We start from the raw sequence: 14,231 nt of genomic DNA, 5'->3' as shown, positions 1-14,231 counted from the left end.
GATTCTTGTAGAGTCCCATTCTTGCGTTCAACGACTCCATTTTGTTGAAGGGTGATGGGAGAAGAGAATTCATGGCTAATACCTTCAAAGGAGCAAAACTCAGCAAATTTGTTGTTTTCAAATTCTCCAGCAGAGTCGCCAGTTCTGTAATACGGTGGGAGAACTGACTTTTTGAAATGTTGCGGATATCAAGAGTTGTCACCGACTTTTATTTTATCCAATTGGAAAGGAAAAAAGAACAGGAAAGACCTTTTAAAAGACTTTGAGTTCGGGGGGTAGGTTATACAAAGGGAAGGTGTAAGCACCCTTTGTATCCATAATTATCCATGGGCTCTTAATTGCTTAGCTCACTTTGTTTGAATTGTTTGAAAAAGGTGTAATGTGTGATTAGAACATATTTTGAATAAGGATTTTAGCTTGTAAATAAGCGTAGCCTTTTGGAAATTGTTTTTAAAAGGAGGTGTGAAAAGCATTTAAAAGTTTGATTTGATTATGAGCAAGCAACTAGGGGCACCTACCCTAAGTTTGTCTTTCTTTTTCTTTAAGTATTTCGTTTGAAAAGGCTATCCATACCATAAGGAGGGTAGGTATTCTTTTCATTGGATGTATCGGGTCATCAAGGGTTATCATTCGCCATAAGATTGTCCCTACCATAAAGAGGGCATGTAGTCTTTAGGGAAGGATATAATAGTCATTTTAGGCAACCAGCGAGGATACCTTAGCATTCGAAAGGGACGATCATCATTTAACCGAGGCAACATCGAGGGACGAGATCATATTTATCGTAGGCAACTCGAAGGGACTTATGATCTTTTTATGATGATAATGAACTGAGGGCAACATTACTAAGGTATCCTCGTATTCGAGGGACTTGACTATATTTTTAAATCGAAGGCAGCATAAGAAAGGTTACCATAAAGGTGTGTGTGTGTGTCACAATCAGGTGATTGTATTCAGATATTTATCTGGAATTAGTGAGCTACGTTCAATTAATTATCTTGCACTCCCTATTTTACTAACCACGCAGTCAATACATACAGATAATAAAATAGCAGTTATTGTGTGCGGAAAATAAAATGCGGAAAGTATAAATCCCTAATTACTATTACATCAAAATTGAATGAGCGACCTATACACCTTCACATCCTTTTCATGATCTATTGTTCAAGTTGAAGATGTTAGATATCTACCATCCTTCATCTTGTGGGGGGGATATTGAAGTATGTGAATAATGATGAAAAGGATAGAAAGAAAGCACACTAATTGTATTTTGTTATTTTCAGTTAGTTAGTTAGTTACTCTAGGGTTTTGTTCTATGTAGCACATGTTCACCTTCTTATGGTGCAACTCAAGCCTTATATAAATGCACATTGTGCTCACCCTAATGAGTAATAAGAATCACCTTTATTCACTTTTATGTTGATGTTGAAACTTCTTAATAATAGATATGTTGTTGCAATGATAAGAGATAGTATAGTGGATTTCTATATAGTGATGAATTTCTTTTCCGGTTTTGTTTTCTTTTAACATTGAAGCACTGGTTGGAAAGAAATATTATTTTAAGAAGGGAGTTTCTAGGAAAGAAAGACCAAAAATCAATTTTGCATTTTTGTTTAACTTCACTTTGATTTACAAACCTTTGCTTTAATTTAGAAACCAAAAATCAATTTTACAAATCTGAATCATTTGTGGAAAAAAAATTTAACGCTGAAGTTTAACGCTGAATCTTTGATTTTAATCTCTAAATCAACTTTTTATTTTGATTCAAAGTTTATTAGTTTTTTCAATTATTACTTTTAGTTTAATTAAATAAATAAAATAAAATGAAATATGACATGTAAACTATGATAGGTCCAATGACAATGTACACGTCATCCTAAATTTGCTAGCTATTAAGTTTTTCTTACACATCATCACTTTTTGACTAAAAAAATAGGCAGACTAAAATTGTTTAAAAATAAAATAGAGGGACTAATTTCGTGAGTTGAGTATAATAGGGGGACCAAAACTGTAATTTAGCATAATAATTAATAATTAAATCTAGTTTACAATAATAATTAATAATTAGACGTACTATCCATAAATCTAATTTACAATAATCATTAATAATTAACTCTAATTTCGTATTAATATTTATTAATTTCAATTTAAAAATGCTAAATATAATTTATTTAGTTCAAGAAATATTATATTCATTTTCCTTTAAGTACGTTCATTAAAAATGAATGTTTATAAATGCAGTAATATTATTAAAATAATTATTACAATAACTTCATATTTAAATTAACTCAAAAATAAAGTTTAATGTGAAACTGTATTATAAATAATTAAATATATTTAAGGAAGAAATAGTTCAAGCAAAAAACATGTAGCTTAGGGTCTGTTTGGTTCAAATGAGGGGGAAGGGAGGGGAGGGATTTTAATGGAGGGAAGGGGAGGGGAGGGGAGGGGAGAGATTTTTTGTAATTATATTTATGTTTGGTTCAAACGAGGGGAGGGGAGGGGAGGGAAGGGAAGGGATTTCGTTTAAAAATATGTTTGGTTCACGAGGGGAGGGGAGGGATTTTAATAATAATTTACTATTTTATCCTTGTAATTTTATATAAGTGATATGATATTCAATTGTAAAAATTTCATAAATATTTTCTTGGAAATAATATTTGTATAACTAAGTGATTAAAAAGTCATAACTTATCGCATAATATTAAAAAAATTGAATACACTTGATTCGTATTATAACTCTCGACACAAAATAAACTATGCGTTGATAACAACTTTTGAATATATAAAATAAATTATACTAAAAAACAAAAAATTATAGTAATTATAATTTTTATTAAATAAAAAAATAAAAAATACTTTGAAGGTGAAGGTGAAGAGGAATTATAATAAGTTGATAGAAGCAATAGAGAAAAAATCACAAAAAGAAAAGTAGGAACATGAAAGAAAATAATATTTTTAAAATAATAAAATAAAATCGAGGATATTTTAGTAAATATATTAATTAAATTAATATTAAAACTCAGATCCCCTCCCCTCCCCTCCGAATCCCCCCGATTCGGGGGAACGCAAAAAGTGTCATTTGGAGGGATTTTGCTCCCCTCCCCTCCCCTCCCCTCCTCTTCCCTCTTAAAAATTGAACCAAACACATTTTATTTTAAATATTCCCTCCCCTCCCCTCCCCTCCCCTCGCTCTACCTCGAACCAAACACACCCTTAGTGGTAAAATATAAAGATGTAGGATTTTTGTGTTAAGAGGTCCATGGTTCTATTTTTTTTTTTTCTTTTGCAACATTTTCTAAATATTATATGAGTTAAAAGGTAGTGCAGTAACAGTGTAAAATAGTTTTACACTGTCATCCAATAGGAAATCATGAATGTGTCATGTCATTAAAGTTTTTTAAAAATAAAAGAATGTTTTAATTGGATGCATGGTGGTGATTGGTTGAGTGAAGTATTTTACACTGTCGGTGGCATGAACCATTTTCTCATATTATATCGGCTATATTTTAAATTTAAATGATAAAAAGATAGAACTCTGAACCGGACATGATTTTGATAGGGGCGAAAAGGGAAAAAAGAGCGCGATTCCGACGTCGGAGAATGAGAATTTTACTCGCCGGCGAAGCTCAATTCATTTTCTGAGCTGCAGCTAACATGTTCCTCCACGCAAATGTACTACGAAATCAAACCCTACCTTTCTTACTTCAATTCACTTCAATCGTAAACTCACATTTTACAGTTACAGGAAAATCCACACTCCGACGACAGCATTTCCGGTAATTTCTACTAATTCAACTCAATTACAACTTAATACCTTCTTAATTACCTTAATTAATTTCCAGATGACGACGAGCTTCAAGCTAATCGCACCAATAACATGCTTTCATTAAAAAACAACGCCACTAACAAGGTTCATTTCACACCTGAGCTTTTTCGTACTTTATGTTGTGATAATAAATCTCGTTTTGTTAATGTAATCATGATTAGTTATTGTTAATTGTAGCATGAAGAACTACCTCTTCCGGCGCGGTTAGATTTGTTAAAAGGTGCTTTAATTAAACTAACTAACTAACTCATTCTTATCTTTGGTGTTATTAATTGGATACTGTTTTGTGTTTTATAGTTAGTTATTAGTTATAACTGTAGATCAGTTTCTGTTAATATTTTACAGGAAGATTCTGTAATCAGAATTCGTCTTCTTCATTTCAGGTATTATATGTTTTTGGCTTCTCATTACTCTTGCGCTGTTGTTGTTGTTTTTGTTGTTGTTAATTTATTAATATTGCTGTGATCAGAATTCGCTCGAGGATGAGGAGGTTGAAATGCCTGACTTCAATGAGGGTGGCTTTCAGGACATCTTAGGTGAGGTGGTTGCTGATTCGGGAGATGAAGACATTGTTTCTGAAGATGAGGTACTCGCTGATGTTCTCATAGAATGTTTTTTAGTTGGCATGTATTAGTTTATGCTGTTCACTTTATCTTGTTTGTTTGGGCTATTGCTCAATAGTTTCATCTTTTTTGTTTGGAGTAAATACTAAATAGTCAAATTAGTCTTTTGAAAGATATAATGTCGGTTATGTTACCTTATGGATAATGAAATTATCATGCTCGATGTTTCTAAATGTTCTTTTGTTTAGTTAAGCTAGTCCTCGCGATTCTGTGATCACAGGTGTAATTTGCATTATTTTGGGACTAATATGATATGACCAATGCTGCATCTTTCAGAGGCTAAACTTGGTTATTTACTCTATCTTTGTTTAATCATTTAAGGGTAGCACTGTCCTCTCGACCAGACTCCTCCATAACTATGGTCCTCAATTTATCAAAAATGATGAAGTTAAAGATACAAAGAGGAAATCAGATGCATTGCTTTGTTTTAAAGAAAGTGCTTCATGTTCGGCATCCCATGCTACCTGCTCCAAGGCAAATTCATATGGTATCTGCATGAAAGAAAATGCTAATTTCTGGGTTAGAGCACGAGTTACTTGCAATTCCCTGTTGAAACTGAAAATATTTGTTAGTGGGGTTTCTAGTTGAACTTCGAAGTCTCTTATATTTCTTGAGTATCCTGTGTCATCTTAATACTTGCTACAGATTTTTTAACATGTTCCCCTACTACATTTGAGAATGTGTAGAATTATATATGCTTTAAAAAAGAGTAAGGTCTTTCTTTTTCAGAACTATGTTTAATTATAAGTCAAATTTATAAGCTCTTGTGTAACTGATGAAACGATTGAAGTCTAGCTCTTGTGTACAAATGATAGGATCTAGCTTTACGTTTAATTCATCAGGATAGTAATCCCAACTACATCAATATTTGAATGTAAATATCTGAATATTATATCAAATTGACACCTCTTGCAGGCATCTGGGGCAAAGCTAAGCCAAGATTTTCATTTTCATCAATGACAACTAAACATGGGCATATGGGCCCTTCAATCTCTAATATTGATAGGCTGTCTGAAATTATGGAAACTGTTAATCCTAGGACTTCTCCAAGTTTAGGCGGAAATCATCTTGAAGATGATGAAATTGTGGAATTAGATTTAGACACCAAACCTACTGAAACTGAAGCTCTTCCACATGAATTTAATCTTCCCATAATGGCTGATCTTTTTGACAAACTCCAAGATAAGACTGATCTGGTAGGTGGAAATTTTAGCAATTCTACCGATATTCTTTGACACACATTCACTATTTCCCTGTATAAAGATCCTTCCATCTCTATTTTCCAGTGTCCACATGAAAATCAAAGAATAGGCAAACCATTGCAGCGTTTTCAGAAGAGTAGACCCTTCTTGCCAGAAACAGTTGTTGACTATGAAGCCTCACCTGAACCTGTGGATAGCGGATCATCTAGTGACAATGAGGTATTACTGTTCTATGATAGCTCTTGTACTTGTTATTCTATTGTCATATCTGGCTTTAAATCTGTTAGCTTGTACAGGAAAGTGATCAACACATGAAAATTACTTTCCCTGGAAAGAAAATGCAGACAATGACAGATAGATTTCACAATGCTTTAGGGTCTTCATCTGTTATTGCTGAAAATGTTGGAGTACTCAATCCATTGAGGTATAAAATTGTAGTTTCCTGGTATTTTTAAACAATTGAACCATAGAATTCAAATTATTTCTGAACTCAGTGTGTGATTGATTGTCTTGCAAAATTGTGCAGAACTGGAATATTTGAAAAACTACAGCAAGTGATGCAGAAAGAAAAAGAAAGAGACATGGACTTCTCGAAAAAGTTACATGCTGGAGCTAGGCCAGATAGTAAACCTTTTGCTTTTACTCTGTCTTCCCTTTTCATTGTTGTCTAAAACACCATTGGAGACTTCTATATTGCACTCACAACCATTCATTAGTAGTTTTTTTCTTTTTCATTTTTTGGGGCTGAGATGTTGCACAAAGCAGATTTTACAGTTGTTTTTAACACATGAACAGAGATGTTTGACTTACAAAGAAAAACAAATTATCAGGTGAATTTGGCTGTGTCGATGTAAACATCATTTCAAGATACCTGGACGGAAAGCTGATTGTTTGTCATTGCTCGGTTAGCAAGTGTCCCGAGGTGAAGTTTTAAAAATAAACAGATTCAATTTCTATGGTTTTTTTGATACGCTTGATATTGCTCTGAAAGTTTATACTTTATACTTAAGAAAATGCTTGGTTATTTTAGAATGCACGGCCAATTTGACACCAACAAGGATTTTATTTGTAGGGTTTGGCTAATGAGTCCCTCGTGGACCCTGAGTGAGCAATCAATAAATAGAAAGTTTTTATTGAAAAGAACAACATTATCATATTAAAAACACCACTTTCTTATAAAACGTTTCTATTTTTGTTTCCTTAACTAAACTTTGAAGGCACGCATTAGCATTTGTATTCTTTCAATAGATATATGTGAGATGATAATTTTACTTTAAATAGAACAATCACCTATGTGTAAGATATAGCCTTAAAAATTGATGGAAGGTGATCTGTTGTTTTTGCAGAAGTTTCCGCTACAAGCTGAAGGAACAGGGTTTGGTGGCAGCAAAGGTGGTCAAAGAACCATTATCTTTAGTCCAAGAGTTTGCGATAGTGTTGACCTTGAAGTGGGGAGCTTAATTCGTATTCACCCACCGTGGTAAGATTTATACGTTTGTATTTTTATACAAATTTAACTAAGCCTAGTTTAATTGTACTATAACTTTGGTATTTTATATCTCCATCTTGCTGTGGATTGTAAGTGTTTTTGTTTCTTGATCTCTTTTGGTTTGGTTATTGAACAGGAACGAAGTTCAAGTGGGAAATGATAATATTATCTTGTGTTCTTATTTCTCCGAAATCTCATCCCCAATTTGATTTATGTGGCGAGGGCGGACCATGAACATGTAGTGGTCATTCTTTTTCCTTACAAACCAAGGAAAGTCATGCAAGCCTCCATTTATAGTGAATAAAATAGCACATTAGGGTACCTTCTTACTTTGACTCATGAGTTAAGGACACCTTTGAATTGATGTAAGGGGAATTTTAGGGTTTTTATTTATTTTTTAATTTTTTCAGCTAACTGTGCTATAGTCAAGGGGGTTTGTGTTTACTGGAAAAATAGAGGGATAAATAAGGGTTACATTTCAATAGAACTTAAGGGAGTTAAATGCAACTTTCCCTCGAGGTAAAGTTAGGGTATATAACATTTGTCCTTAAGCCTGTATGTTGGATTCTATAGTATTCATTTTAATTTACTCATTTAGAAGTAATACTAATAATCATGCAGCTGATTGTTCTGCATTACATATGTAATTTCTCTTCACACACATCAGAAATGACAAATATTCACTGTTTTTTCCCTCAATCTAACCAAGTTTAAAGGTCCATAAGCCTTTGACATGAGAACAATTTCGCATGAGATGAAGAAAGGATTCACTATCAGCAAGAGTTTGTCTTGATGAACCATCATGGACCGTTAAACATCTATTAATTTAGTTTGAATTTAATATATTTTTAATGCCATGAAATAGGTAAATTGTTGATTTTTATTTTTTAAATTCAAAATGTTTCTTTTTAATCCTTAATCTATCCTTCGTAATTCTTTTTTGGAAAAAAAAAAAACTGAGTATTAGTTATTCTAAGTTAACTTTGTTAAGGGAGGTTAAAAATTATGTATTGATAAAACATTTTTTTCTTCTAACTTTTACAACATTGAATCCACAACTATTAAAGCAAACAAAAATTATATTCAAATTTTTAAATTGTTCTTAGAACACGTTAAAGTTTCTTTTTCTTTTAAATAATCAAATTTTTCAAATAAAATACTCAAATAACCAACATTTCAAATTATTCACCAAATATTAAAGCAAACAAAAATTATATTCAAAATTTTAAATTGTTCTTAGAACACGTTAAAGTTTCTTTTTCTTTAACCAAGCGCTTGGGCTCGAGTGGCAAACGAGTCTCTGCAAAGGACGATATTTGGAGAATACCGAGTTTGATTCCTGGCAGAAACAATACTTGGCACACGTGCCTATAAATAACTTTTCTCTATTCCAATTCATACAAGAAATCTTAGAAAAGTTTTTCACCCCTTTCAAAAAAAATCTTCTTTGTAAAGACACAATCTTCTTTCAAATCATGAGAGACAACTTCAAAAAAAACAAGAAAAAGATACAAATAACATAAAGCATCAAATTAGAAAGGACCACTTTACTTCAGACTCACAAATCTATGCTTCTAAGAGTTGAGTCTTTATCATAATACTCAACAATTTGGACAAGACAAAATGACATGATTAAGTAGATGAAATATTAAAAATAAATAATGACTATTCTTAGACTCTCTAATTTATAAAAATGTCTATAACCAAACAAAAAAGTGTAAACTTTATAACCAATTAAATAGTCTAAAATCTTTTTTTTATTTAAATAATAAATTTTTGTATAAGATTAAAAAAATAAATATAAAATAAAACGGGGAATTACTGTAAGTGGAAAAGAGAAAAAATACACATAAGATTTTATTATTGTATTATTGTTTAAATAAAATATTATTTAAATATAATTAAAAAAACAAAAGTGGGGACAGAAAGGGCAAAAAAGTCTTTATTTTATTAGTTTTTGATCAAAATAGAATTGTTTCTGAAAAGATGCTGACATAAAAAGTTCCATTTTGTATTGTAAATATAAAATGTGTTCATGTTTTTAAAATTTCTCCAGTTCTTTGATCAAGGATTACAAAACTCTTGCTGAAATTACAAGTAACTTTAGTCTTCATATGTAACATTTTCAACTTTATATTGCTAAGGTTCATCAATATTGTTCCCTTCTTTAGCTGAAGCACTTGTCTGCAATCCTTCTATATACAAAACCTTTACTAGATTCCTAAATCTTCTTCTAAAAGTCGGCATCCGCGACATCGAAGCCACAATCCCCTGCAACCTGAACCAATTGAAAGTCATAAGTTGTTTTCATAAATTGTCGCAAACGCGAAGAACAGATAGTTAAACAAACTAGTACTTGTGTCAAGCGATAAACATTATACAGAAATATACCTTCTAATTATGGCTTGTAATTGTGCTCTTTTAACATTGTCATCAGATGGGAATCCAGTGCTATCCCAATCCTCAGGTATATCATTTTTGCATCTCATAACAAGTTCTTTCAAACAAGTTTCTTCACTTTCTTGCAGCTCAAGGTTCTTAAGTTGATCTTTCATCACCAGTAAAGGACCAATAAACCACTCAAACACTTTATCCTTTGGTCCATTCATCTTTGTCAGTTCTACATCATCAGCTGCAAATGTATATGTCGAAGCATGAATATATTTACGTATTTCAATCGAATGAAGGCGTGACATGAGTAAGAGAAGTACTTATAATCAACCCATCAGAATTTGATTTTGCTGATGTTAGAAGACATTGGAGCAAAGACCAGGCTGGTAACTTGGAGCTTAATACTTTGCAATTGCCTTTCGAAATGCATTCCTCAATTTCCTTCACACTTACAAGACCGTCGCGGAGGACTATTCTTCCGTTTACTTCGCATGACTTGAAAAGCCAGTCCCATATCTGCAAAAGGGTCATTCTTTTCAAATTAGAAAAATTCATAGAAAATGCTTCTTTAAATCATATTACAATCACCTGCACAGGTTTGTAGTGATGAATTTTCCACTTCATACTTCTGGTTTGTTGTAGTGCATGTTCCAAATTTTGTGAACTATCTCTCCGATTTTTCAGATTACGATCACTTCCTTCAAGGTTTTTCTCATGCCTCGTGTTTTTGCGGTATGCTGGCCTGTCTGTCACAACGATTACTTTGAATAAGTGACCAATGTTTGCCGCTGATAACAAACTTCAATCATAAGAGAAGTATTAGCAACACATCTCTGACATTATATTTCCAAAACTCTATTATTGGAATAAACTCACGTTAGCCCGTAATAGAGTGTTGAGAAAAAAAAGTGTCTCAGAGCGCGTTGCTAGCACTTATGTAAGTGCGTAACGAACATTCTATACGACCTGGGAAGGCAGGATCCCTCTCTCAAGAAGAGTAAATCATTCACATACTCATCAAAAAGTGAAACCACAGACACAATGTAAGCAAACCCCATCTGCATTGAGTCCTCCTAAAACAAAAAACTCAACAAAAAATCTTAAAATTTGCATAGATAGTTAAAATGAAACTTGTGAGTTATTGAAGCTTCATACTTGAACTAACCTGATGGACAACAACTCCACTGTATAGGCTAAGAAAAATGCTGAAAATGGTAGCTGCTAATACAGCTCCTATAACAGCCAAAGGCCAGAGGATAATGGCAAGGCCAGCAAATGGAACGCATTCGGTTTCTAAGAAAGGTCCTTTTCTTCCAATCAAATCTTCTAATAGTCTTTTCCATCCTCTGAATAGCATGTAAGGACTCTTCCATATAGCAATAGATGTGATTAAGACCACATCCAAGGGTACACCAACCAAGATCACCAACAAGCAACATGGTAATAATGTCAATCTAATAAACACAACCAATCGATTATTAATTAGTAACTTACCTACAAATCAGAGTAGTCTCAAATTTTTGGAGGCCTGTATAGGTTAGCTATAGTTTAACATGGCAAAATAAATAGAAACCCTATTTAGTCACATTTTAATTGTGATAAATATTTTATGAAATCCTATTTAGTCACGGTTTAACTGTAATAAATTTTGAGCCATGTATGATAGTCCGTCTTGCATGCCCTCAAAGACGGCTCTGCTACAAATATATATATTTGGAGGGAACAACTTACCTGATATCAAATGGTTTTTCTTGAGGAGGTAAATTTTCTCTTAGTTCATCCATGTATGAAAAATAGGAGTGAAAGCAAAAATCTATCACATCCTCAACAATAGTGCAGCTTGTTTTAATTGTTGACCAACAACCATCCTGGTATCAAAATATACATAAGCAAGTTCTTAATTAAGCTGTTTATCCAAACAGATCTTAAATTATATAGACAAGGTGGCTAGAAATTCTCACTTACAATGAAGCAATGGTAGAATTTGTCTTCAACTTTCTCTCCAACAGCCTCAAAAGTTGCAAAAAGAGGAGCAAAAAAGCCATATCCAATTCCACCTAAAATGCTACCAACAATCCCAACTACTGGCCAAAGTAACAAAGGAAGAGGCAAACATATCAACACCACAACCTTGAAAACTAGTCCAAATCTCTTTGTTCTGTTGTCAAATGCCAACAATTGAAGAGTGAGATTGAGTTAATTAGAACATGTGAAAAACATAATCATATATAGTTTGCATTCAAACTCCAAAGAGTTTAGTAACAAATTACACAACCTTGTCACACAATAGTATGTCCAAACAACATGTGCTGTCCAAAGTCCAATGATAACAGATGAATTTCCAACAAGCATAATAGCAAATGCAATTGGACCTATCAATGTAGCTGCCAAAAGGAATCAATCACTTTATCATGAATGTGTACATTTACAATGCATTCAGCATTAATAATAACAATGAGCTTTTCTTCACCAAATTATGTGTTAGAGACTACATAAGCATGAATATGATACTTCATAAAATCTAGGATGGAATCAACAATATATGTGTTTAAGCATAACAAACAACATGAAAACAAAAAAAAAATATATACAAAAATGAAGAGTAAATGAAAAAAATAACCTTTGGTGATACCAAGTATAAAGAGCAAGAAGAAGAAAGGGAGGAAAGAAACAAAGCTCCACAATTTGGTGACAAAACCTGCAGAAGAATCCATGATGGAGATATAAGAGACAAATACAAATGATGTTTCTGGTGAACTTGTTTTTGTTTGTGTCTATTATTTAAAATAACCGATCAAGTGAAAAGCAACAGAAAATTTTCAATTAAGATTGAAGACTATAGTTATTTTTAGAAAGAAAAAGATTAAAGACTTCTCTTCCATTTTTTGAAATGAACTAGTTATATGAGGAGAGAAGTGTATTAAACAATAAAAATTTCATTACAAGTTCATATTATTACTAAGAAATGTAGAAACTTCTTTTTGATATTAGTAACAATTATGATAGTGTTACCTTTTTTATTTTTGAAAGTGATCTAAAATCTGAACTTAAGAGATTTGATTCGTGGCGGTATGTGAATGAATAGACGTGTTAATGTGTAAGTGTGATGTGTTAATCTTCTAGAGAAACTCATGATCATCGATTGCTATGCTGCCCTTCGGATTCCCATGCTTATGCAAAGGTGTGGGCATGGGTTGTAGGGACCATGAGATGTATTCTAATATTTGAAGGAAAAAAAATTCAAAATGACCCTATATATATATATATATATATATATATATATATATATATATATATATATATATATATATATATATATATATATATATATATATATATATATATATATATATATATATATATATATATATATATATATATATATATATATTAATTTCATCGTTCTCTAATTTATTTTAAGAATTTTTATTCTAATTTTTTTTCTCAAAGTAACTATTATTTGCAGCTATTTTTCAAAGTAAAAAAATTGAACACAAAGATGTTGTCAGTTGAACTGGTGTCAGCATTGTAAAGTAAGAGGTGTCGTCAATTAAATTGACGACTACAGATGATTTATCCAATTCAGTTGGTGACTGTTTATAAGGATTGAGTGCTAGTGCCAGTTGAACTGGCACTTGTGTGACTACTAAAGAGTGTCGCCACTTTAACTAGCAATATTGTGTTGGATGCTTTTTTTTTACTATAAATAGAGGTATCTTCTAACATTCACTTCATATCTCCTGTCATATTTCTTCTTTTCTTATCTTCACTAACTTTATCATGATTGATAAAAGAAATGGACATGTGTTTTATTCGAGAACGACGCCTCTGATGAAAATACTTTTTTGAAACATTCAAAGTTCCAAGCATCTTGAAAGAAGTTTGAACCATTGGTTAGATGGAGAGATTAATGATGGAGAAAGAATTAGAAGTATCGAGTGGGTTGTTTCATACATCTCAATTGTAGAAGACAATAATGCTATGCAGCGTATATGGGTGTGAATTAAGGATGACACTGATGTTAGAACTATGATGCCTACATCAGTTTTGATTGTTGTAATATCTTAGACATGTTGTGGTGTTTAGTATTTTTATTTGTTGTTTGCGTTGTTGTTTTAGGCGTGTTTATGTTCGTGTGTTTCTGGGACGTGTTTATGTTGTAAGGGTGTTCGTGTTAATTTTGTTATAACCAAAAGTTGTTCTATATATCAAATATCAAGGTTACAAAATTTAAAGATAAAATTAAACTATCACGTAGAGGTTGCTCCAACATTGGGATAATTTTTTCCGATTGTGATCGGATAACGACATATACTACATAATCTTACCATTTTATCAGTCATATCCATTTCTGTTCTAATATGCATGTTGTTGGGTCAATAATCCTCATGTGCTACCACCGGGAAGTTATTGTTGTACACATTAAATACGTTTATGACATTGTAAACAACAAATAGATGGTTGGTAACGACCTGGCGAGTATACGAACATGCCACAAAGACATAGGAGCAAGTCATACGAAAGGCTTAAAACTTGCCACAATCGCACCAACATGTATTTAGGTCAACCCGATAGTCTGTATTCGGCCTCCCCTCATTGTAGTCCATTGTGTCCTGGTTGACGGCATATACCACATAAGCTTACCATTTTATTAGTCATATCCATTTCTATTCTAATAGGCGTGCTGTTAGGACGAC

The 14,231-nt window shown here is 32.4% G+C and overlaps 2 protein-coding genes across 5 annotated transcripts; one reads left to right on the top strand and one right to left on the bottom strand.

Moving 5' to 3' along the window:
* Positions 1-3,524: 3,524 nt before the first annotated feature.
* Positions 3,525-7,736, top strand: LOC131655913 (uncharacterized). Of its 3 annotated transcripts, none has more exons than XM_058925709.1 (14): positions 3,525-3,675; positions 3,749-3,779; positions 3,846-3,913; positions 4,007-4,049; positions 4,175-4,212; positions 4,299-4,415; positions 4,774-4,939; positions 5,368-5,648; positions 5,739-5,873; positions 5,942-6,078; positions 6,181-6,278; positions 6,485-6,576; positions 7,001-7,134; positions 7,280-7,736. In XM_058925709.1, the coding sequence occupies exons 1-14, from the start codon at positions 3,658-3,660 to the stop codon at positions 7,350-7,352; spliced, it is 1,431 nt and encodes a 476-aa protein (XP_058781692.1). In that variant the 5' UTR covers positions 3,525-3,657; the 3' UTR covers positions 7,353-7,736. The 3 variants fall into 3 exon arrangements, with proteins under 3 accessions (XP_058781692.1, XP_058781693.1, XP_058781691.1); XM_058925710.1 differs by having other exon boundaries at positions 3,743-3,779; positions 5,951-6,078; XM_058925708.1 differs by having other exon boundaries at positions 3,743-3,779.
* A 1,445-nt stretch (positions 7,737-9,181) lies between these two features.
* On the bottom strand, positions 9,182-12,421 carry LOC131655912 (uncharacterized membrane protein At3g27390). Of its 2 annotated transcripts, none has more exons than XM_058925707.1 (10): positions 12,155-12,421; positions 11,810-11,918; positions 11,500-11,692; positions 11,266-11,402; positions 10,700-10,988; positions 10,501-10,607; positions 10,123-10,276; positions 9,855-10,050; positions 9,535-9,775; positions 9,182-9,414 (listed from the first exon to the last, which is right to left on the bottom strand). In XM_058925707.1, exons 1-10 carry the CDS (start codon positions 12,246-12,248, stop codon positions 9,357-9,359), a joined length of 1,578 nt encoding a protein of 525 aa, XP_058781690.1. In that variant the 5' UTR covers positions 12,249-12,421; the 3' UTR covers positions 9,182-9,356. The 2 variants fall into 2 exon arrangements, with proteins under 2 accessions (XP_058781690.1, XP_058781689.1); XM_058925706.1 differs by having other exon boundaries at positions 9,182-9,421; positions 12,155-12,417.
* Between the last annotated feature and the right edge of the window lie 1,810 nt (positions 12,422-14,231).

The sequence above is a fragment of the Vicia villosa genome, linkage group LG3 (genome assembly GCF_029867415.1).
Source record: "Vicia villosa cultivar HV-30 ecotype Madison, WI linkage group LG3, Vvil1.0, whole genome shotgun sequence".
Classification (NCBI taxonomy): domain Eukaryota; kingdom Viridiplantae; phylum Streptophyta; class Magnoliopsida; order Fabales; family Fabaceae; genus Vicia; species Vicia villosa.
Note: the sequence above shows the minus strand (reverse complement) of the source record. Positions and strands in the feature narration are given on the sequence as shown.